At 33.3% G+C, this 27,399-nt stretch overlaps 1 protein-coding gene across 27 annotated transcripts in view; it reads left to right on the plus strand.

The window, feature by feature from the left end:
* LOC114344868 (voltage-dependent calcium channel type A subunit alpha-1) overlaps positions 1 to 27,399 on the plus strand; it is a 460,590-nt gene that overhangs the window by 342,629 nt on the left and 90,562 nt on the right. For all 27 annotated transcript variants that reach the window (XM_050650056.1, XM_050650071.1, XM_050650052.1 and 24 more), the window contains 2 exons: positions 5,304 to 5,506; positions 14,094 to 14,305. In XM_050650056.1, coding sequence (XP_050506013.1) covers positions 5,304 to 5,506; positions 14,094 to 14,305 — 415 coding nt within the window. The remainder of the gene's footprint in view (positions 1 to 5,303; positions 5,507 to 14,093; positions 14,306 to 27,399) is intronic.

Consider the following 27,399-nt stretch of genomic DNA (forward strand, 5'->3'; position numbering starts at 1 on the left):
AATTTACCGTTTCTTGATTTCATTTGTTTATAACTATGTATATCAACAAAATCGACTGCAGGAAACATATGGTTATTATTATAGATGTCCATATTACTCAAAAAATTTGGTTTCGGTCTGGAGGGGGTTGTGTCACCAACAGGATATTTTTTTTATTTCTCTGAACTCAGAATACAAAAAATTTTTAATATATATTCGAGAGATGAAAGTAACAATGGTTTTCTAACACCATTTTCTTTGTCTTTATCTTTATGCAGGGTGGAACCAAATCACCTTAACGTATGCTCTCCCATATTGGCATCAATTGGTGCTACGTCTACCGGTCTACACTATCTATAATGGGTGTATTATTAATTTTGTCCTTTTTTGTTACTTCACGCAGCCATATAAGCATTCTTTTTCCGCCACATTCATTCGTTGTTCCCCTTCTTTTTCTAACTGCCCAACATTTAGTTCCATATATTATAGATAATCTTATCCCACTTTTATATAATTTTTCTTTTAGTTTCATGGGAATATATTCGGCACAGAATACACTAATCACTTCCTTCCACTTCATCTATCCCATCCTCATTCTACTGATTACATCTTCATATATTTCCCCATTTAGTCTGAGAGCTAGTGAACCCTCCGACTAACGGTCGTCCTGTAAGGCTAGAAATTTATCTAGTGATAATTCATAGCACACCAAGGCTAAAAACCATGACCTGGCAGGCATCAGCCGTGCACGTGTATCTACCAGGTGAATCGAAAAGTGCAAATTTAGGGGGTAAAATAAACTTTTTCCTGTAAAGTTTAAATTTAAGTATGTGTTTGAGTAAGTCATTTAGAAGAAATGTGTACAATGACAGGCGATTCTGAAGAGCATAAGACCTTGCCGGACGAGGGAAAAGATTAGGGGTTTTTCCTAAAATTATTTTCTTTTCTGTTTGGAATGATTCAAAAACCTAAAAAAATTTGTTCGGTGCAAAAAAGATAATTTTAGGAAAAACCCCTAATCTTTTCCCTCGTCCGGCAAGGTCTTATGCTCTTCAGAATCGCCTGTCATTGTACACATTTCTTCTAAATGACTTACTCAAACACATACTTAAATTTAAACTTTACAGGAAAAAGTTTATTTTACCACCTAAATTTGCACTTTTCGATTCACCTGGTAGATACACGTGCACGGCTGATGCCTGCCAGGTCATGGTTTTTAGCCTTGGTGTGCTATGAGTTATCACTAGACAAATTTTTAGCCTTACAGGACGACCGTTAGTCGGAGGGTTCACTAGCTCTTAGACTAATTACTGTATATGTACTACTGATCGTAGGTAGTTACAACTATTATATTTTAACAATAATTTTATCATCCAAAATGATCATTTCATGTGTAGTAACTCAATCTGTAAATGAAAATTTCAAATACTCTTTATTGTCCTACTAAGCTTTTAACCATGTTTCTCAAGAGCTTGTCTCCACTGCCCATTTTTTGGTTATAAATTACTTGCTCTATTTCCTACTAACACTACATCATTAGCATACATTATAATATACCCTATTCCACGAACACATACGACTGTTGTGGATTATCTCGTCAACGAATATTTTACTGTGCAAATTATGAAGAACGAAAGTAAATTGCAAAATACATTGTTGTTTATTGGAACAATTATTAGAGCCATTTACTTTCGCACTTCTTATGTTGCACACTAAAATATTAGTTGTCGCGATGATCCAAGACAGTCGTATATTCGTGGAATAGCCATTAGTAGGGAAGCTTTGGATGCTAAATTTGCAGTTATTTGAGCGTTATGGGGACCTATTGGGTTGTGAAGATTAGATCCGAAAACCAAAAAAACTCGACGCGCTCGAGTTACGCGCAAAATCTCCGCTTGGGTACAGTTTGTCAAATATACGGTGATACTTGGCCACATTGATATTAGGCTCTACCTACGATGTGCAGTCAGCAGCAACACAATTCACCGAATGCGTTCCCACTTCTTTTTCTACGCAAGTGGACAAAATCGCAAGTATCATCGTATATTTGACAAGCTGTACCATTAAGCACCATCGATTTTTATTCTATAGTTTCCCTGGTATCAGATACAAAACCAATGAGAATAAGCCTAAAACAGATTAAATGCATTCCAAATGTATCCAAAAGGAGGCCAAGGCTCAATTTGGGCTGTAGTGTCGTAGAAGAAGTAGAAGAAGATTAAATGCATGATCATGACTAAATCAGAAGATGCAAATATCCAATAATTGGAATGATTGATTATTAAAGACACTGTAATTGAGAATGTGGATACTTACAAATAATGAGAAACATGGATAACATAAAATGTATACCAAACCAAATAAATTTAGATACGTACTGAAGTAGTACGTGCATCATTAATTAAACTTAAAAAATTCTGTTGTCGAGATATAAGGTTATAACTATGCCTAAAGATACTTCGGTGTTACGTGTTCTCTACTCTTCGTTATGAGCGCCTTTGAATTTTGTTGTTACAGAACAGGAATTCTACAAATATTCTGGATTAAAAATTCGGAAAGTGGGGGTAACCAGAAGGATTGGAAATAAGGCAGAGATGCTATTAACTATCAAAAGAAGAAAACTTAAATACTTGTGATAAGATGGAAAATATACTCATTATTACAACATAATACAAGGTAAAATCCTAGGATAGGTAAATGTAGAAGAAGAATATCCTGGCTTAAGAACTTAAGAAAATCCAATAAGATGTCAATTAGAGCTATAGGATCAGATAATAGAACAAGTTTTGGAGTTAAAATATATCTAGATATCACAGCATCTTGCCACGAAAAGCTCAAAACAGAAGTGGAAGATCAAGTGAATAAAGCAAACAAAGCCGCAGGTTGCCTGAATGAAACAATATGAAAAAATAAAAATATCGGAAAAGAAATGAAAGGCAGAATTGAAAAAACAGCCATCAGAGCAATACTGCCATACGCGGCATAAACGCGACCTGATACAGATATGACAAAAAGACTGCTAGAAACAGCAGAGATAAAAACGCTTCCAGAAATCGATGGTAATGCACTATGTGACAGAGCTAGAAGTATAGCTGCAAGGTGAAGAACAATAATAATTGGGTAAGAAACAGAAGAATAGAATGGAAAGGCCACGTAATCTGCATGACAACAAATAGAGTAGTAAGGACGGCGGGAGAAGGTTCCCCAATAGGAAGACGATCAGTGGGAAGACCACGAAAACGATGGAATGACAACTTATTGGACGCACATTTAACAAACAGATAGATAATGCATTGGTGCAGAACTATTTCTATGGGAACAGGGTCCCCATAGTAATGATGATTTCAGTGTCTGTAGTTGTGCCCCCCGAAAATGACCTGTTAGTTTCCGTATTTTTATGTTATTTGTTGCAGCAACTTTCTCTTTTGTGCTATGACAGTGTTTCTTGTATCTAGTGCTCGATCCAGGGTTACGCCCAAATATTTTGTTGTGTTAATGTTGTTCTGAAGCTATTTTTTTGTGGCATTTTTACAATTTTAACTATTTAGAATGGGAAATAAGCCACAATATTATTAAAAAATGATTTTTTATTAACGTTTCGACGCCCAAATCGGGTGCCGTTGTCAAAATACAAAATACTATTAATATAAACAAAAATGTTGTTGCTTAGTAAAAAAATTCTTCTAATAATTTATTTAATTTGACTCATTTATATCGGCAATTCAGATACATATGATACATTTTAAAGTAGAAGACTTTAAAATGATATTGCCAATATTTATGAGTTGCGTTCCTGGGACGACTTTACTGAAAGATAGTTCATTCGATTACATGAAATCAACCCCAACTCAAGAATATCCGTCACAAAAAAATCATAGCATGTGATCTGCCTTTAAAAAGACAACCACATGCAACGGTGACATTAAAATTCTCGCGTTAGAGATCTCATAGTAAATCACGAGGGAAAACCAGGAAAAACCTCGTGATACTATCCCGACATCGTAAGTATTTGGTCTTACATTTAATTTATTCTCAAAATTAATACCAAATTCTGACTTTACTATAATTTTGTTTAAATTATAAATAATATCAATAATACATGGGTATATAAGTAATACTAAAATATAAAATATCTACTAACTCGACTATTGACTTACTAATTGTGGTATTTTCTTTCTATTGACTTCCTCTTTCAGTATGGGTATCCACATCCTACTGAATTCCACCGAGGAATTTGCGACACAATTGGTTTCGTTTAGCATAATTAGAGCCGCTTCTTTGATTTTTCTCTTTTTACTATCTGTTTCTTTCAGGACTATACTTGAATCTCTCCACTGAACTCTATGTTCATTATCCCATGCATGTTGACATATTTGAGATCTATCAAATTCTCTTTTTTTAATATAAGATTGATGTTCACTTATTCTAACGTTTAATGGTCTTGATGTTTCACCTATATAAAACTGTTCGCATTCACAAGGTATTTTATAAATACAATTCTTTGTCCTTTCTTGTTCATTGTTAGGTTTAGTTTTAGATAGAATAGATCTCAATGTATTGGTTGTTTTGAATGTTGTTGAAATGTTGAATTTATTTCCTATTGTTTTAAGTTTCTCGGATAGTCCTTTTATGTATGGTATTGATATTTTCCTCGTATTATTTCTTGTGAATGTTGTAGGATCCCGTTCTATGTTGTTCTGTTCCATTCGATCCAATGTTGACAATTCCTTATTTATAAACGATAAAGGATAATCATTTTTTAATAAAACAGATGTTAAGAATTGTTTTTCTTCTAAAAAGGAATTTTCGTTAGAACAAGTAATTTTGGCTCTATCATATAAGGATTTTATGATTCCCTTTTTAACGTTGATATTGTGATTTGATTTGTAATTGAGATATCTGTTGGTATGTGTTGGTTTTCTATACACTTGAGTCTCATATCCAGTATCCTTCTTTAAGACTAAAACATCGAGGAAAGGCAGGGTGTTATTTTGTTGTCGTGCCATGTTCCAAGAGTGTCGTCTTCTACACAGTGTAGCTCAATGTAGCACAATGTAGCTTTCTTGTTGTCTGCTTGTTTTTGAGACAAAAAGTTGTTATGCTGTATTTTGTGTATTAAGAATCAGCCATATCTGGGAGGCATTTCCCTTCCACCACTTGGGAACTCATCAAAGGAGAATCGAATACTCCTCACGTGGTCAGTTATATATTCAACAGAAAATCTAAGACCCCACACGGAACTAGTTCTAGAACACTCATGTACTATTAAACCAATCCTTATTTTAATATTTATAATTATTATGATTTGTTTAAATTTTTTACAGAGGAAAAATCCACTACAGCGAAATGTACGACATGTTGAAAAATATGGATCCGCCATTAGGCTTTGGAAACAAGTGTCCTAATCGATTAGCGTATAAGAAATTAATTAGGATGAACATGCCAGTAGACGACGATGGGAAAGTTAATTTTACTACGACATTCTTTGCTCTCGTCAGAGAAAATCTTAGCATTAAAATGCGAACAGGTACACATTTTGCTGTAAAACCACAGAAAGAATAACTAACCATACAGAAGCGAAACTCAGGCCCAAAATGGTAACATAATTTCCATGCTCATGTGTCAATGTAACTGGTATAACCTCACTTTTAGACTGACAGTGACAGTTGTTTTTAGTTAAATTTTATATTTATATATGTTTTATTTTATAGTTTATTTATATTTTATAGTTAAATTTTATATTTCAAAATTAATTAATAACTACTTGTCAAAATATCACATCATTTGAATTGGTCTATTCCTTAGAACATCAAGTTCCATTCTGTAACTAGGGCTCAAGGTCAAATATTTCGGTTCCCACAAAATCAATGGAAACGACAGTCAGTTTCGCTTCTGTATGGTTAGTTATTCTGTGGTAAAACTATGTTTTTACTTTACCATGTTATAAAATAAAAATTTGTTTTAAACCATTTAGCGCCAAAGGTGCGAAAGCGCACCATCTTTTGTAGATTTTTTTTTTGACAATTCGTTAAGTTTTTTTAAATCTTTGCATTTTTTAAGTAACCAAAAGATATAAGTGTAACTAAATTTAATTTTGTTTAGTTTCCAAACTCATGCTTTCATCACAAAAATATTTTCTAAATGTCCGACATTTTCAATCTTTCGACACAACTTTATTTTTACTATAGTAATTTTATTGACAACACTTTTGTGGTCAAATAAATTAAAACATTATTTTTTTAACCTATTTGTACACCAATTGTTATAAAAATACAAAAAAAATATTTTCTGAGTCATCAAATCTCGTGTTTGAAAATAATGGTTCGATAACGAACCATTGGCGGAAGTCGACATATTATAATCCTGTCTGATCAGGAATAAGTTCAAGGTGATGCACAGGCAGTAATTTGTTGGGATATTTCTTTATTATACAGAGAACACGTAAAGGTTGGAATAAATTCATTTTCTCAAGAATGGACAATTTTGGAAAAAAATCCAGAAATAGGTCGATTTTTATTTTTAAATTAGGTCTTTTTGGCATATATATCATACTAGTGACGTCACCCATTTGGGCGTGATGACGTCATCGATGATTTTTTTAAATGAGAATAGGGGTGGTGTTATAGCTCATTTGAAAGGTAATTTAAATCTCTATACAGTAATATAAACATTAACATAATTATTTATACAGGGTGTCCAAAAAAATTTTTTGAATTAAATTTATTGACATAAAAAGAAGAATCTGTGTAATTTATTAAAACAGGAAAAAATGTTTATTTGACAAATAAATATTGTTTTTTGCAAATTCAATATTAAAGCAGCCACCCACCTGCCTCTTGACAATTTGAGCATTTAATTTAATCGAAAAGCAATGATTTTTTTTCAAATAAACATTTTTTTCTGTTTTCTGAGAGCAGTAAAATGTATTTTGAATTAAATAAATTACACATATTCTTCTTTTTATGACAATAAATTTAATTAAAAAAATTTTTTTTTCGGCACCCTGGATAAATAATTATGTTAATGTTTATATTACTGAATAGATAATTAAATCAACTTTCAAATGAACTATCACACGACCCCTATTCTCATTTAAAAAAATCATCGATGACGTCATTATGCCAAAATGGGTGACGTCACTAGTATGATATATATGTCAAAAAGTCCTAATTTAAAAATAAAAATTGACCTGTTTCGGGATTTTTTTCCCAAATCGTCCATTTTCGAGAAAATGAATTTATTCCAACCTTTACGTGCTCACTGTATATAAAAACACGTATCCACTATGCTTGCGCTCCGAGCTCCTGCAACTGCTCCACATAGTAAACACGTTTGGCGCTCCCGGACTGTGCAACTGTGTGCACTCAGCCTCGGCGCTCCAATCTGTGGCAGTTTATATGTAAGGGAGCGCATACCGTATCGATTGGAGCAGTTGCAGGGAGCACGGAGCTCAAGAAGTTCGAGAACATAGTGGATGGTTGACGCTCTCGGACCATGCAACAGTGTGCGCTCCGCCTCAACGATCCAATAGGTGGCGGTTTATATGTAGGTGGGAGCAGTTGCAGGGAGCGCGGAGCGCAAGAGGTTTGTGAACATAGTGGATGGTTGGCGCTCCCGGACCGTGCAACAGTGCGCGCTCCGCCTGGGCGTTCCAATTGGTGTCGGTTTATACGTAGAGGAGTGCATACCGTATCGATTGGAGCAGTTGCAAGGAGCGCGGAATGCAAGAGGTTCCTGAACATAGTGGATGGTTGGCGCTCCCGGACCGTGCAACAGTGCGCCAACGACCGTGCGGCAGTGCCTCGGTGGTCCAATATTACGAACGTAGTGGATACGTACCTTTAGAAAGACGGGTATTCTGGTATTCAGTTTTGTTATAATCTAGGGTGGGGGAGGGGGGAGGGGGTTACATAAGGGAGGTTGTGTAGTGTTGTAGTTGTAGACAATATGTCAATTTGTCGAATTTATGCAACTGGCACTGTGCAAGATACAGGATTGAAAAGTGTAAACTAGAAATATCTAAAATAATTTCTAAAAAAGATAGAGGGCCGTTCGACTTTGTTTTTGAGAAAGAAGCTGAAGAAGCTTCTGACCATACTATTCTGACCATACTATGTTCTGACCATACTATTTTTGTTTATCAAAACTTCCAGGTCCATTTACACTCTGTTTTGAGACTTTTCACAAAAAATAAAAGTGTGTATTTCAATTTTTATATCTCATTTCCGCCAAAGGTTCGAAACGAACCATTTTGTTGTTGACACCTGCCATTATCAAAGTGTAAAACATTTTTTTTACGAATGTTTAAGTTTATTTTACTCTAGTTAATCAACTATATTACATATTATGGCAGTATTTCTTTGCTTGGCGGTTAATGGGTTAAATAGGTTAAATATCTAATAATTAAGAATGATGTAGAATAGAATTATGTTGTTTTATATGCCATTAGAGTGAAAACTTAGTCTTTTTTCTAATAATTAAGGTTTGCAGCAAAAATGCTGCAATCACTCGAATTCATCCCTTGTATCTATGTCGCTGTTTGGAATTAGGAAAAATAGTAATCTAATTGATGTATCTCAATTTATATTGCACTATACAAAAAAAAAGAGCTACTACCAGATGTAAAACTACCGTACATTGTCACTAATAACACATGCTAGAAAATTTTTGTTGCAAATCATCAAAAGCCGATTAAACTTACCTAGAGACAACTCATTGAAAAGTCAAGTTCAAGTACATACCTATGATAATATTCTTTGTTGTCTACTAGAAAACATCTTATTGTGTAAGCTGGATAAACCTTTGATTAATTTTAATAGAGATGGGTGCACCGATACACCTAATAACACTTATTAAAAATCTGTACCAGTCCAATATGGCAACTGGATGAAGTACGACCAGATCAGAAATTCTTAAGTCAATTCAAAACAGAAAGACGGGTTAGACAAGGATACGTTTTTCGCCTGACTTATTTAATATTTATGGTGCACAATGTGCACATGTTATGTGCACCATAAATATTATGTTACAAAAACTTTCGATCAGTACGTATTGCCAGTTGTTATATATGGAACTGAAGGATGGGCTTTTCACAACAACATAGTTCACAAACTTCAAGTGACACAGATAGCTATGGAACCGAAAATGCTCAACATTAAGCTCAGCGATCGCAAATCTTCTTCTTCTTTTACTTCTTGGAGATCTTTGGATCTGTTTAATCCTGAAGCTGCCTCTGGTTAATTTCCTGGGAGGTAGATTGTCAACTATCCCTCCATCTTTAGGTGGTCTTCCGAGGGGTCTTGAACCGGGCAGGTTGTTTTCTAGGGCAATTTTTGGGAGTCTATTCTCATCCATTCTTCTTACATGGTTGTACCACATCCTCTTGCGCTGCCTTCCCCGTCTTACAATATCTTGAATTTTGCATTGCTCTCTAATGTCTGTATTTCTTACTCTTTCTCTTCTTGTTTTCCCCACTATTGTTCTTAGGGTTTTCATTTCGGCAACTCTTAGCATCTGTTTCGTTTTGTTGGTGTCTTCGCTCACTTCTATGCCATATGTCATGATCGGTCGTATGCAAGTCTTGTAGATTCTAATTTTACTATCTGTGCGCATATACGGATTTGACGAGAATATCTCCCGCAGACATCCTGACAATGCAGATGCTTTATTCATCTGACTCCTCAGATCCTTTACTGGGTTGTGAGTGCTTGATATATCTATGCCCAGATATCTGAACTGCATCACCTGTTCTATGGGGTTGTTCTCAACCATTAACTTACATCTGAGCGGACCTTTTGCTATTGTCATACATTTAGTTTTGTTGGTAGAAATGTTTGTATTTAGTTGGCGGCTTACTTGAAAGAACTGAAAGAGCTGTCTCTGAAGATCATCTTCTGATTCAGCAATAATTGCTGCATCATCGGCGTAACACACCATACCAATTCTTTTGTTGCCCATTCTATATCCGAGATTAAGAGATGTTACTTTGTTTATAATTTTGCCCATGAGTAGGTTAAAGAAGAAGGGGCTTAAACTGTCTCCTTGTATTATTCCTTCCGGTGTTGAAATATTTTCAGTGAACTGGTCTTCTGCTCTAACTTTGGTTACGTTGTTGTTATTGAGCTTATGGACTATCTTTGTTATGCTGGTCGGTGTTTTATTTTCTATTAATATATTTAGAATGTCTCCCAGGCGAACTTTGTTAAACGCCTTCGTCAGATCAATGAAGCACATATACGCTGGTATGCCGAACTCTAAAGCTTTTTCTTTTATTTGTTTTATTATAAATACTGCGTCTGTTATAGATCGCCCCTTTGTAAAACCTTGTTGTTCTTCAACATTAGTGATTTGTCTTTCCAGTTCGTCCTTAAGAATACCCGTGAAAAGTTTCATCGTTGTATTTAAGAGGGTTATTTCTCTGTAGTTTTGTGGGCAAGTTTTTTGTCCATTTTTAAATATGGGGATTTTGATGCTCTTATGCCATTACTCTGGTGTTTCTGTTTCGTTTAAGATTTTTTTAAAGAGTTGCGCCAGTTTACTTGCAAGTTCAGGGCCTCCATATTTTAAAAGTTTATTGGGTATACCATCTGTTCAAGGTGATTTTCTGTTTTTTAGCTTCTTGATTTTTGCTTCTACCTCTTCGTCATTGATTATAGCACTTATATGTGTTTCATATTCATTTATATTCAGCGTTTCTTCAGCATCATATAGCTCTTTAAAATGCTGTTGCCATGTCTCTATAGGTACTCTCTTGGTCTGCACGAACTCGTTAACTGGTTTTTCCTGTTCCGAAGCATTTTCCATACTTTCTTTTGGGCACCATATAGGTCGTAGTGCATGTCGCTAGTGAATTTAGTTCTCTTTTGATTGATTTTATTCTTGCGTTTACTTCGTTTCTTACTTGGACATATTCTGCGAGAGCTTCTTCAGATTTTGTGCTTTTATATCTCTCTTTTAATTCAGAGAGTTCTTTTACCTCTTGACAAAACCACGGTTTGGTGTGGTTTGTCGCTCTAGTGTTAATTTTCCGCTTTCCAATCGCTTCTTCTGCTGCTTCGTTGACGCATTTGGTAATTGTTTGCCAGGTATCTTCTACTCCCCATTCTGGTTGTAAGTCGATCTCTTTTAGTTTGCTGGTAATCCTGTTCTCATAAAGGATCGCAAATCCAATGAAAAAAATAATGAAGCAGAAGATTACCAAGAAGATGATCAAAAGTAACAGGACAAAAGTAAAAGGATTACCATGTTAAAATGGAACTAGACAGTACCTTTATTAATAATGGAAGACAACCATTGGACGAAACGAATTGTTTAATCGCGAGCAAAAGCAAATACGAGAAGTAGAGGCAGATCTCAAACCAGATAGACTGATAACATCAAGCACATGAATGAATGCAAAAAAAACGAATATAAATGAATGTACACACGTTTCATGGTCATGGTTACAGTTTTGTTACAAATATGGGTTGAAAAGTTAGTGAAAAATTAGTCCAAATTCTAAAGACAAAAAACATAGACAAAAGAGACTTACGAATATTAACAAACCTTTACTGGAATCAAAGAGCACAAATTGTAATAGATAACAAACCCAGTCCAGAAATTGAAATCAGGAGAGGAGTTAGGCAGGGATGTATTATGTTTCCATTACTATTTAATGTATCTAGTGAAGCCATTTTTGAAGAAGCATTACTATCTCAAAATGAAGAAATAATATATAACGGAAGATCTACTAACAACTTAAGAAATGTAGATAACACCGTGATTACGGTAACTTCTGCTGAAAACCTCAAATTACTACTAAACAAAATAAACAGTTTCTGTGAAAAATATGAACTAAATATAAATATCAAATGACCAACTACATGATAATAACTAAGAAAACCAATATACAAATAAACACACATTTGGAAAATGTACCAATATAAAGAGTTGATAAATATAAATACCTAGGAACCCGATTTCAGACAGTAATGATTAAACAACAGAAGTAAGGCCAGCATAGAAATAGCAAAAAATGTGTTTTTAAAAATGGAAGCTATTCTCTAAGAGCTCTAAGATGCTACATATTTTTGATACTGCAATATGGACTTGACTTGAAAGCTGTATGTTAAAGCAAGAACACTTAAATAAGATATAGTCATTTGAAATGTGGTATTAGAGAAGTAAGCCCAGAATAGCATGGACACACAAGAAAACAAACACGGAAGTATTGCAAGAAATACGGGGCAAAGAATACGAAATAATAAAACAATAAAAATAAAAAAATCACAATATCTAGGATAGGTGTTACCTGTTACCTTTTACCTGTTAATACATGGAACGATAAGAGGACGAAGAGGTATAAGAAGGAGAGTGCCGGATTAACCATTAGGCAAAGTAGGCAGTTGCCTAGGGGCCTCGGCCCCAAAGAGGGCCTCGCGGGGCCAAAACTAAAAAATGTTGAAAGATTCAAATATCGCACAATACCATAAACGTTATGGTGGACGTATTAATATAAAGCTACATTACAATGCATACTTTTGTTCACATAGAAAGTATATGCTGTGGGAATACATCGCTAATGAATGTCCTTTGGTAGAAGGACCAGTATTACAGATGGAAACAAGAAAACAAGATTGGAAAGTGAGCAAAAATATACAAGAAAAATCAGGAGAAAGAAAAGATCCTTAATCAAAATCCAAAACAGAAGCAAAACTTATTTAAACTCAGTTTCACACGGAAATCCATAGCTAGTGAAGCTGCAACCAATGAAAATGCACGTGATGGAATAGAAATAACTGAGGGAAACATAGCTTCCCTAACTGAAGAAGATGAAAAAACATGTATCGACAGTTCAAGAAGTTAAAGAACCAGAAACCGAAACTAAGTTAAAAATTGAAGTTAAGATAAATTGGGTCCTAAATTCGGAAAACGGCATAGGCTTACGGAATGCAGTAACTAAAGAAGTAAGGACATTTTGGATTGGGAAAGGTCTTCAGAATGTAAAAATCTTGATGGAAGTGTTTCAGCGTCAAAAAGAAATTTTGAAGGCATTACAAGATTTTTATACAATTTATGGTTTTTCGAAAACAAATCAGTGGAACAAAAATTAAAAGAGTTCGGCTGACGTATTTTCCCTTAAATAGAATATCGTATTTTGGGTTTGTTCTGTCTGTGTACAACTTTTTTTCATCCTCTACCCACCGTTGGGAAGTTATGATCAAATGCTTAAATGAAACTCCACTAAGCCATCTCATTCGCCATGATCTAGTCCTTATAAGAACAAGCAGCACATGCCATAAGACTTTTGCCTAAAGGTTACAACGCTTTCAAATCTCCTCTTCATACATGGTGAAGACACTAATCAGCAAGCTGAAACAGTTCATGAGGCTAAAGTATTTGTTGAAAGAAATGTCAAAAAAGAAACATTCATAATGAATGAGTTTTGGGTAACAATTTTAGAACACATCAACGCTGTCAGTAAATCATCGCAGAGAGAAGAGATTAAACTTCAAACTGCAGTTCAGATTCTAATAAATTCACTTTTGAAGTTCTTAAAATTCCAAAAAGATAAATTTGACAGTGACAGTGTACGGGTCAATGAACTCAGTATTTGGTCTTTTGTGTTTTTCCAAAATTGAGTGATAGTCAAATAAAGGAGTGTGCTTAAAAACTACATAAAAGCTATCCTGATGATATTGAATCTGAACTTGAAAATGAACTAGAACAGGTCAAATATTTTATAGCCCAGCTTCAAACTTGCAGGGAAAACAATTTATTTCTGCTTCACAGTCATTTTGGGTTATTTCGCAACGGGCCAACGGACATTTTCAAAAATAAAAATTATTAAAAACGGAGAAACCTAGGTTTTTAAAGGGACCTCATAGCTTGGGTTGCCTAGGGGCCTCAGGATTCTTAATCCGGTACTGCCAGAGTGTCATGGTTGAAGAATTTAAGAGACTGGTTTAAATGCAGTTCTATAGAACTCTTTAGAGCAGCGGTAGATAGAATAAAGATAGTGATGTGATGATCATATCCAACCTCCGATTAGGAGACGGCATCGATAGAAAATGCAGTCTTTTAATATATAATTTAATATTAGTATTACCTTTTAATATGTTTCAAAAAACTTTTAGCTGATGAAATGGACCAGGCCGATGACGAACTCAAAGAGACAATCAAAAACATCTGGCCGATCCAAGCCAAGAACATGGTGGAGCTGTTGGTTCCACCGACCAACCAGCTCAACACCGGCAAAATGTCCGTCGGCAAGTTATACGCCGGTCTTCTGATCCTGGAGAGCTGGCGCAGCACCAGGTTCGGCCAGGTGGAGCCTACTGGTATACCGGTAAGACGCTTTTTTATTCCCCGGCTATATTATCAATGCTATTTCACCATGACATTTGTATTTACCTATCCACACTATTACTATTTGTTGGTTATTGTCGGGTAAATGGATGTTTTGTGTGTTTGTATTTAGATATTGTGTAAATATTTATTGTAGTAGGACGACCTTTACAATAAAAAAGCAAACTGGTTGTTAACATAATTGTGTTAAGTAGTTGTGTTAAGTAAATAGACATAAACATATAAAAGAATTATATTTTACTAAACAACGCAGTGTCTTCTGTTCAACGTTATAATCAATACCTTGATTGTTTAGTCATTCACGCTTTCAATTTAAACATTTTCTTTTGGTGCACTCAAAAAAAACTAGTGAAAGTTTTAATATATACTCTTCAATGTTTTTAATGAGAAAATAGAACCAAATCTGGTTCATTTGTTTGCCTGTTAGTATCTAACAAAAAATATTAGTATAACAACCATTTTGTTTTATATAATGTAACACTAATGTGGCATTGGTATTGATGGATAAAAAATATTAGTTATCTATTATTGTTTTTTTTTTAAATAAACATAAAACATATTTTATTAAGAGATAGTCAAAGGACATATTTAAAAATTCAGCCCTTAAAGTATATTATTTTCTACATCACCAATTTTTTTAATGACATCGACATTAATCATTCAACCAGCTACAGTGAAATTAGAGTTTATCACTAGCTCAAGGAATAATGTGTAGTGTATGTGTTGAGTAAATGTTTTGTTACTTAGTAAAGTCTGTTGCGTATTTCTCTGTTTGCGTTTAATATTTTATTCTTCTTAACGTGCCCTATTAAGTCCCCTTGACTTTGGCGGTTAACATGGCGAAACTGTTTCTGTCTCGAGCTATTCTAACTAGTTGCTCTTGTTTCTTTATACCTGTCCACATCCTTATATTCTTCAACCAATAGTCCTGTTTTCTAGCAATTCCTCTGCGTCCTTCGATTTTACCCATCATAATAAGTTGAAGAATATTATATCGGTCTCAAACAGGGAGACACTCTATCACCCAAACTGTTCACCTTAGTTTTGGAGGACGTGTTTAAAAATCTAAATTGGAAATATAAGGGAATAAACATCAATGGCCGCTACCTCAGTAATCTACGATTTGCGGATGACATAATCCTGATAGCTACTGACCTACAAGAACTGAAAACCATGCTTTCAGAACTGCACAGAGAATCTTCTAAAATAGGACTGACAATGAAGTTAAACAAAACAAAAGTCATGCATTCCGAAGAATCCGTGACAATAATAAACGACAAAGTTATGGAAAAAGTTGAAGAATATATATACTTAGGACAAAAATAATACTAAATAGGGAAATTCAAACGGAAGAAATAAAAAGAAGAAGAAAGTTAGCATGGGCAGCATTCGGTAAACTGAACTATATACTCAGAAATCAGCAAATTCAACTACATCTTAGATCTAAAGTTTTTGATTCATGCATTATTCCGATATTAACATATGGGGCACAAACATGGACAATCACAAAAAAGAATATGAACATACTCAGAGTCACTCAACACGCGATAGAAAGAGCAATGCTTGGCATATCACTTAAGAACAGGAAAACAAACACATGGATAAGACAGAAAACCAAAGTCACCGATGTGGTACAAAAATCATTAAAATTGAAATGGGAATACGCTGGACGTGTAGGTAGGAGCGATCTAAACAAATGGCACAGAACAATTCTAATCTGGAGACCATACCAACACAAAAGACCCAGAGGTAGACCTCCTATGAGATGGACATATGATCTGAAACGAACTGCCGGGAAAAATTGGCTACAAGTAGCCTACAACAAAAAACAATGGAAAGGAAGACTTGAAGAGGCTTATGTTCATATGTGGACGTGAATGGCTAGACGAAGAAGAAGAAGATATCGGTCTCCCGTTACTACCAAAATAGGCCATCTTTCTATATTTGATATTATCAAGCAGCTGGCGAGTAGCAGTTGCTCTCTTAAGGAGTGCCACATTTATTAGCATAGCCGTCCATGGTATTTTTAGTGTACGTCTGTGCAGCCACATTTCAAAGGCCTCCAAACGATTAATGGTGGATATTTTTAATATCCACGCTTTGACACCGTATAAGAGGACTGACCAAATGTAACATTTTGCAAGTTATCATTACAAAAGAGTAACCCCATTTTTAAAAATGTTGTGCGGGATATCTCGATTCTACATTTTATCTCTTTATCTGGATCTAGTTGTTCAGTAATATGGCAACCAAGATATTTAAAACCGGGTACTCTTTGAATTATATTACCATCAACATATAACCGTGAATCTTGATGCGCTAAACGGCTAAACACCATGTATTTTGTTTTTGAACAGTTTATGTTTAGGCCAAACTCTCTTACCACTGTGCCAATGGCATTTAAATGGCATTGCAATCCATTCATGTCATCACTTAAAATAATTGTATCATCTGCATATCTGATTGTATTTATCAGGATTCCATTAACTTTAACGCCCCATTCCAAATTATGCAGCGCTTCTTTAAATATTCTGAATATAGATTGAATAACAGTGGGGACAGTTTACAACCCTGTCTGACACTTCTGTGAATTTTACATATTTCTGTTGATTCTCCATTTATGCACGCTGTCGCTGTTTGACGCCAATATAATCTTTCATAAAATATTATTATTTGATGGTGTTAAACGTAGATATTTTATTTTTACATTTTTAACAAGATAATTGGGGTAAATATTTATTTTTATACGCAGAAACCTAGTTTGGTTTTAAGTTAATTAGAAAGCTACATGTAAAAATAATAAAAAAATTTTACTGGCTGAAAATTTTAGATCTATCCTTTATCTTATCTTAATTTATACTAAATTTTACCCATATTTTTTGGAAGAGGTTATTTTGTTAATATTTACAAACAATTTTTGGGAATACATAAAGTAACTAACTTAATTAAGAATCTACATTAAATTAAGAACACGAAGTACAAATATGAAAGAATACCAGAGAAACGTCTTTCATTGTTAAAAATAATATATAAACAAAATTATACTATTGGAAAAAACCACTCAACATACTGCGCTCACATCTTTTGGAATAGGGCTTTTCATTCACAGTCATTTGTTTCGAGCTTCTGTCATGTGTCAAATAATATTAATATATCTACGTCATACGTTGTTGGTATATACCAATGATACAAACCAAAGACGTAAGATGTAGATATATTAATATTATGTGACACATGACAGAAGCTCGAAACAAATGACAATCGATGAAATGCCCTATGGAGATACATCAGATTATGAAATTGCTGCATTGGTATGAAATCCAATCTCCCAGAGGAGAGGACCATACATAAGAAGAACAAGTGGTCACTGAAGGCAGTGATATCTCACTATAGAGCGGAGAGGACTGAATATCTAGAAATGGTATATAGCTCCTTTAGGAGGTATGTTTAGGACATAAGATTGGAAGTATTTGAGATGTGGCTATGTCATAGAATACTTAAGATCCAGTAGTGCAGCCGATATGTGAAACAATTGTGCATTTAATGATAGAAGTATATAATTTGGACCGCATATAGTACACATATAAAGGTTCAAACTTGGATATGAGGCCATCTCAGATTTTGCCTTTTACACAAATGGCGGGCATTCAAAATGGCGACAATACATATGTGACTAATAGCTCGATAACTTTTGAACGAGACGTCAGATTTCAACAAAATTTGGTATATAGGTTCCTTTTCTGATATACTACAGTGCACTACAGAAAATTGGCCCAGTCACAAATGAGGAGGTCATCAAATCTCGAATGGTACAATAGTTCACATACATTATGAGAAATGAATCCAGATATGCCCTCCGGGCAAGATAAAGATTGCCGTGATGGTCGATAGCTTTCGTTATGGATAGTCACATCAATAAGAAGGGCATAAGTACATAGTGTCTCAAGCGAATAGTCAAAACGTAAATAATTTACAATAATAAAGTTCTATATATTATCGAATTGTATCAGATTTACAAATATCTTATGCCAAACCAAACGACATTATTTTTTCTGCTATAGGAAGCCATATGTATACGTGTGTGTACCTATTGCGTGGATCCATCTTTCCAATTACATAATAGTTGACTTGACTAGACAGATAGTGTAGAAGTGAATCATAAAGAAAATTATAGTCCACGTTCCAACTACCTGACATCTCTATTTATTACACGAAAAAAAAACGGACTACACGGTAAAAAGAAGACATAATAAAAGAAGTTAAAATATGCTAAAACCAACATATTTTTGTACTCTGAACTTCTTATCTTAAGGTATAAAATCACCAAATGCCAATTCTATACAACCAAATCTGAATAATACCTGCAAATTATTCTCAAGTTGAGTACATATCTGATAACATTCCTTAAAAATAACTATTAAATAATAAATTATCTGCTAAAATTTACATAATTTCTTGTAATTATATGACTTATTAATGACAGTAAATACAAAAAAAATCAATGGGAAAATCCCAGTTCAAACTCATACAGAAGTAAAAAACTTCGTTTTTATAATGGTATAAAAAGTTTATTAAAAACTATTAAAATGTCATCCAAATGGATTGCAAAACGTTTTCGATCTAAATCAGATCATCCTCAGTGCGTTCTGCTTAGTAGATGAAACCACCACACTATTAAAGGTTTTAACATCGAGATATATGATTTACATAGTAAGATTATAATAAATATAGCGACTCGCAAGTCGATGTTAATAGATTGTACAGGGTGTTTCATTAATAATTGTCCATATAGTAACTGGAGAAACCTTAGCACAAAATACGAAGATTTAACCTAAAACACTTAAATAAAATGTGGTTCCTTACTGAGTTACAGGGTGCTTTTTTTAAAAATTTAAAAATTATTTTTTCTCAGCATTTTAAAACTATTCGACGTATCCTTTTCATACTTGGCAGAAAGTGCGGCTACTACACACCCTACTAAATTATGATAAACATACGTTTCTAGCTACTACCAGAGGCGTACGACAGGGGATAGTGAATGGTTGACCCTTCTCAAATTTTACGCCACTGAAGGAATTACTATTTTAGTGCCATTTTTAGATTCTCCAATACTTTCTAGGTAAATAATATACTCTACATTGGTAACGATAAAGTCATTATTTTTCGAGATATTTGAAGTTAAATATGAAACGGAACAGTTATTTTGATTAATTTATGTTAATATGATTCATATGATTAAAATTTAATTATTTGTACCCAGTACTTTAAAACTATTTGGCGTATCCTTATCATACTTGGCAGAAAATGTAGGTACAGAACACCCTACTAAATTAAGATACATAAACGTTTCTAGCTACTACCAGAGGCGTACGACAGGGGATAGTGCCTGGTTGACTCTTCCCAAATTCTACGCCACTGACGAAATTGCTATTTTAGTGTAATCTTTTGATTTTCCACTACTTTTTATGTAAATAATTCGTAACGCTAAAATGATTAGTTTTCGAGATATTTGAAATTAAAAATGAAACGACATAGTACATTAATCAAAATAACCGTGTCGTTTCATTTTTAACTTCAAAGATCTCGAAAACTAATGACTTTATCGTTACGAATTAAGAGTATATCATTTTGATAGAAAGTATTGGAGAATCCAAAAATTGAACTAAAATAGCAATTCCGCCAGTGGCGTAGAACTTGGAAAGAGTCAACCATTCACTTTCCCCCATCGTACGCCTCTGGTAATGGCCAGAAACGTTTGTTTAACACAATTTAATAGATTGTACAGTACCTATACTTCCTGCCAAGTATGAAAAGGATACATCGAATAGTATTAAAATGCTGAGCAAAAATAATTTTTAAATTTTTAAATAAAACAACCTGTAACTCGGTAAGGAACCACATTTTAGTTAAGTGTTTTAGGTTAAATCTTCGTATTTTGTGCTAAGGTTTCTCCAGTTACTATATGGACAATTATTAATGAAACACCCTGTATATTAATGGTGCTCAAAGGGCAACATGGTTCCCTGCTCGAATATGGGCTATTCCACGAATATACGACTGTCTTGGATTATCGCGACAACGAATATTTTGATTAATTATTTATATGGGAAATAAGCCACAATTAAAATGAAAAAAATAATTTTATTAACGTTTCGACGCCCAAATCGGGTGCCGTTGTCAAAATACAAAATATTACTAAAATAAACTAAAGTGTTGTTGCTAAGCAAAAAAAATTCTTCTAATAATTTATTTAATCTCACTCATTTATATTGGCAATTCAGACATATATTATACATTTTAAAGTAGAAGACTTTAAAATGATATTGCCAATATTTATGAGTTGCGTTCCTGGGACGACTTACTGAAAGATAGTTCATTCGATTACATGAAATGAACCCCAACTCAAGAATATCCGTCATAAAAAATTATAGCATGTGATATGTCTTTAAAAAGACAACCAAATGCAACGACAGTAAAATTCTCGCGTTAGAGACTTCATAGTAAATCACAAGGGAAAACCAGGAAAAACCCTGTGATACTATCCCGACATCGAATATTTTATAATAACGAATATTTTAGTGTGCAACATAGGAAGTGCGAAAGTAAATGGCTCTAATAATTGTTTCAATAAACAACAATGTATTTTGCAATTTACTTTCGTTCTTCATAATTTGCACAGTAAAATATTCGTTGTCGAGATAATCCACAACAGTCGTATGTTCGTGGAATAGGGTATAGAACGTGTGGTTCTTGCCAGTTCAATGGACACAGATCAACAAAAATATATTTCGTCATATTTTATATTTTTTTAATAAAATAACCTCTTCCTATAAACAAGTAGGACAAAACGTATTATCCAAATGCACATTATTATCAATACCCATCCATAGTATATAGGACATAATAATCGATGTTATTAGTTTATGTTGTAGCTGAACACTATAAGTACCTATACACTAAAACACTGATGTTGTGAAGTAGTTGAACAGAAACCTAGTACATGTTCATTCAACACGTATTTCAGTACCGTTAAATGTGAGCCACACGAGAAAATTTTAAAATATACCCCAAATAGGTTTCTTGGATGGCGAAGACCCCTTAAGACGATTAGCGAATGAATTGATTTTTCTCGGAAACGAAATGCAATTCCAAATTATTAACTATTCCAGTTTAATATGTTTCTATAAGGTAGCTAGAGCAACACAGGTAGACATCAAAATTTATTTATACAAGTATGGCATATACTAAAAGACGTAGACGTATGGTCGAAGCGAAGATCGGTGGGATATATGCGCATTTTATCAATGAAATTCGATTTAAGACATTCCAGAAGCCGCTACAGATTAAATGTTTCCACAACCCATTAATCATTCAGAATTAGTCGACGCATATTAGTACAGTTAAAATAATTAAGACGATAACTGGACGATAATGATTTAATGAGTGAAAATTAATGTTTTTTCTACTTTAATGACAAAAAAGCAAGCTCATTAGCAGAACCCAATTAAAAATTATTTTGCACATCATATTTGAAACATTATTTGGTTGAAAAATCTCATTTTTGTTGGAAAAAAATATATTAATTTGTCTGGACTAAATTACAGTTCTGTTTACCTTAAAAGGGATATGTTACTATCAACATTCACACAGTGTTGCCAAACTGAATTTTGTTATTTTGAGTGTAAATTTTCCCAGCGATCTCCGAGGGTACAATACCACATTACTTAATTTCGCTTATAACTGAACTATACGAACACACTACTGGAACAGTTAAGTGCTTGACACACTCTGAAACGAATTCTATCCAGATCAAGATGTCAGACAAAGATGACTATCTCCACAATTATTTAACATATTATATGGGAAGTATATTATTGAGAAAAGAGTCGAGGAATTGTTCCATATAGCTGCCGACTGAGAAACCTTTCATCAACTTGTTAATAGGACGATAGCCAAGGCTTGAAAACAAAACGGCATAAAAGAAGAAGATATTATAAGAAGAGCGCTTGAAGGAGGCGAAAAGGGCATCTCAATAAACGACCAAAAAAGAAATAACCTACGTTTAGAAGATGATACAGACAGACAGAGAAAAGTCAAATATTTGGTCGGCAGTTAATCATATCAAGAACAAAGGTCATGGCAGTGGATAAACTACATTACAATCATCCACACATAACAACGATTGACATCTATGAGGCTGTGACCTCAGAATGTGTTTAATTTTGGTTCGACATGGTTCTGTAGTTATACCCATATCAGAGATTACATTATAAGTATTTAAAACTTCAAATGTAGAAGTTATTGCAACTATAGATGGATATTTAGAAGACCTGCAGGTGCAGATAATTATTCAGTGATGTGATACGTCATTATTGGACAAAGTGTATTTAACTATAAATGTAAAATAAGTGATAATTTGTCTGTTAATATTATAATAATGCAAGTAGGATGCAATAAGAAGGGCTGGATTTACATATGGGTTGAATGGGCTATAGCCCAGGGTGGCAGAATTCAGGGGGCGGAAAATTTTGGTAAAAAGGTAAAAAATGGTGGTGGGGAGGTGGCAAATTGTGGATAGCCTAGGGGCGACAATTCTTCAAATTCGCCTTTGGTAATAAAGTTACAGTTTCAGAATGTTCAATCAACGATACAAGTGACTTTATTCAATGTAGGTACATTGAATTATCTTTAGATTTATATTTTCTGTTCTGGGAACATCTAAAAAGCAAAATGTGTGAGGATAATTGACCAAGACGAAATTTCTTTATGGTCCAGAGAAATAAGATTTTTCTCGTGACACATCCCCCTTCAGGCCGAAACCAAATTTTTTGAGTAAGTAGTATGGACATAATGGACATCTATATTGATAACCTATATGTTTCCTGCAGCCAATTTTGATGATATACATAGTTGTAAACAAGTGAAGATCAAAAACGATAAATTTTCGCTTTTTTCGTCTATTACTAAAATGTGAAGCATTTTAACAAATTTGAGAATAGGAAACTCATAAATTATACAAAAAACTTCTATATGGCGTTCGATGAAAATGTATATCCTTATTTGTTGCTTAGAAAAGTGCAAAATAAGTCATAGGTTTTGAGATTTTAGAATAGAAATATGCTTTATTGCCACTGAAAATTTTTACAATTTTATGGACAAAGCTTACATACAGTCAAAAGAAAAACATAATATAAATAACAAATAACAACTACAATTTACTAAAATTAGATAAATCGTCAATAATGTACAGTATAAGATATAAAAGCCAAGACAAAAACAATTTATTGCAAAATATATATAAATTGCAAATTGAACATACAACAAATAAAATAAAATAGGTACAATATAAGGAACTGACAAGTTTATGCTACTGCGCATGGAACCCAATTTTCTTAGTTATTCATTAAGAAATTCTTCTATTGAATAATATGGTCTTTTGGATAGATAGGCTTTTGTCATTTTTCGGAACTTAGGGAAAGATGTTGCAGATTTAAGTTGTAACGGAAGATGATTGTACAGTTTCTTTGCGGAATATAATATAGATTTCTTTACTAACTCAGTGGATGGAATCGGTAAATAAATATCAAAGATTGAATTTCTGGTGGAGTAAAGATGATTGGGCCTGGATGGAAAGACATGAAGGTGTTTACGAATTAAACAGACCGTTTCTAGAATATATAAAGATGGAAGTGTTAAAATTTCGTGATCTCTGAAGTAACTTCTGCAATGTGTAGATCTTCTGAGGCCAAACAAATATCTTATTGCTCTTTTTTGCAATCTAAAAATGACATCAATTTGAGCAGCTGTACTAGAACCCCAAAAAGGAAGACCATATCGAAGATGAGACTCGAACAATGAAAAATATGTTATTTTAGAAGATGCTAAATTGAGTTCCCTTGAGACAGATCGTATTGCATAGCAAGCTGAGGCGAGTTTCTTACTTAACGAATCGATATGAAGTGACCATTTGAGGTTGCTGTCTAAAAAAATACCAAGAAATTTTACAGAATCAACGGTACTGATCTGGCTGTTATGAAGTGGCAAAGGTTGAAGAGCTCCTTTATAGGATAATGCTTCTGTTTTATTTACGTTAAAAGAGAGTAAATTAGAGTCAGACCAGGTCTTTATCGTCAGTAGATCCGAAGTTATAGTTTATAATTTATATAAGTTTATATTTTATAAATGTTGATAACTTATTTAAAAATTAAGTTAGAACCTTCTTATTAAACGGATTGCTGAGATTTCTTGTGCTTAAATTATATTTTAAATTTAAAAGTAATTTGTCAAATAGTTTAAGGGCCGGTTGTTCGAACGCTAATCAACATTGATCACTATCAGATACTTAATTACTGTCACAACTGTCAATGTCAACTTTATTTGGGTTGCCGAAAACATAATTATTGATGACAATTATTAAATTAGTTAATCAATTATGTTAATAATTGTTATGTTAATTGACTAACTAATCTCATAATTATAATTAACTATGTTTTCAGCAACCCAACCAAAGTTGACATTGACAGTTGTGACAGTAATTAAATATTTGATAGTGATCAATGATGATTAGCGTTCGAACAACCGGTCCTCATAGTTATTTAATTTGTTTATCCCACATTAATTTTTTTTGCAACACTATAAGTCAGAAAATTATGAGGTCACAATAATACTTCGGACAGTTTATGAAAGAAGAACATTTATACTTCTAACTTAATTCAAAGAAAAATGACAAAAAGTAATTTTAAGCAGTGTAATAGTTATTTATGAAACAGTGCGTGAAGTATGCTTTTTGTGAACGCACGCGATGTTTAGAGCACGAGCGACAGCGGTGCGAGTGCTATACATCGAGTAAGTTCGCAAAAAGTACTTCACGCACAGTTTCATACAATATTTTATTTACGATAAACAAATAAAAAAACTGTAACTCTTCGTCACTGGAATTCATTTCTATTCTAAAATTTTTAAAACTTGGACATTTAAAAATTCTATGGTTTGTTTTTAAACCAAGAGGAGTTATTCAAATTTACCGCACTGTAATCCTTGTCTGTAATTGGTATAGCGGCAGGCAAGTTTACTCCACTATTATAAAATTTTGACACTAATGACATTTATCAAGTTTCGACACTTTTGGTATTTCATAGGTTTATTCAGTTATATCGGCGATTTTTTGTGTTTTCTGTGTTATTTCTTTAATTTTTAGATTTTTAGTCTGATTTGATATAAAAAGCAGTTGTTTTTAGAACTCTTCAGCGACGTATTAATATAATATAATATTTATGGATTAACGTTGAGGGCCAACATGATCAACCAAAAAAGAAGATGTATTTGGTTATTTTTCTAGTGACTTTCTTGGGTGTGAATCTGTCTTTTTAGTTTATTCCTCCTGGTTAAAAAATAAACCATAACTTCTTTCAAACCACAAAACTGTCAAAACTTTTGTTGTAATTTATTACTCATTATGTTATCACCATGACAACGCGAAAGTTAAGGATATTAATTTGATTATATGAAAGTGTGCCAAAAATCAGTGCGAAAAAGTAAATCCCATTTAAAATACATTTTTACTTCACGCACTGCTATCTATAATGACAGGTTTCACAAACTAAAAACTTATACATAATATGACATAGAGTAGATAAAATTATTTTGCAAAAACATGTCGATTTTTTGCTTACTTATAAACAATTAGAATAACTTTTTAATTGTGACCCGTAGAAAAATTATTTTTTCATATTTAGAAATACTAAATTTTTATACACATTTAGAAAGAAAAACAATTGTTCTAGGACAGTTAGGGACGAAGTTAGCCCCCCTTTTTAATTCACATGTTTTTGCAAAATAATTTTGCAATATTTAGAATTATTTTTGTCTTGTTTTTTTTTAATTAAATGAATAGTGTAAATTTGCTTCTATCATAAACTATCCAAAGTATTACTCTAACTTTATCATTTTCTGACTTACGGTGTTGCAAAAAAAATTAATTTGGGAAAATCAAATTAAATAACTTTTAAACTATTTGACCAATTGCTTTGAAATTTAGGGTATGATTTAAGCACCAGAAGTCTCAGCATTCCGTATAATAAGAAGGTTCTAAGTTAATTTTTACATAAATTATGAATATTTATATAAACTCAAAATTTATTATTTATTTTGCAATTTTCTAAGCAACCAATAAGGATAGACATATGTAGTGAACGCCATATTGAAGTTTTTTATACGAGTTATGAGTTTCTTACTCTCAAATTTGTTTAAAATATTTAACTTTTTGGTAATAGATGGAAAAAGCGAAAATTTACGGTTTTTTTATCTTCATTTGTTTATAACTATGTATATCATCAAAATCGGCTTCATATGGCTATGTATATCAGGAAATAATCGGCTATGTATATCAGGAAACATATAGGTTATTATTATAGATGTCCATGCTACTCAAAAAATTTGGTTTCGGCCCGGAGGGGGTTGTGTTACCAACAGGATATTTTTTTCCCTTATTTCTCTAAACTATTTTTAGTGTTTATCCGACCACCGTGTATTTTCAGGTATTATTTACAAATTACACAACACCGGCTACCTTATAGACTCATTACTAAAATGCAACATGCCCAAGCGCTATCTATCAATCATATCAGACGTAAATATTTTTATATCTAGAAATCAATCAGGCCTTCGGTCACGAAACTCGATAATAAAGTCAAACAAACAACAGGCAATACTTTATAGTCACGTAAAGATAAAGTACCTATCGAGTATGTGAGAAAAGTTTGGTAACGTTATTTTTCGACCAATGTGAAGCCGTTTTTAAAACGATTTATCAAAAATGCAAATGTACTTCGAATATAATGGGAGAACTTTGTTTTTATAACTAGCAGTGCGAATAATTGTGATTCCTTCTGTTGTTAAGATTAATAAACTCACGTATTTGATACCAATTTGCGTCAATGAATTACAATTTAAATTTGTTGAGTAAAAATTGTTTGGAAATTATAATTTTTCTTGCATAAACTTTTCTTGCATATTGGATGAATCTCGTTTAGTGTTTATATGAATGTACTCTCTATAAAATATAGTCAAATAATT

The sequence above is a fragment of the Diabrotica virgifera genome, chromosome 1 (genome assembly GCF_917563875.1).
Source record: "Diabrotica virgifera virgifera chromosome 1, PGI_DIABVI_V3a".
Taxonomy (NCBI): Eukaryota; Metazoa; Arthropoda; class Insecta; order Coleoptera; family Chrysomelidae; genus Diabrotica; species Diabrotica virgifera.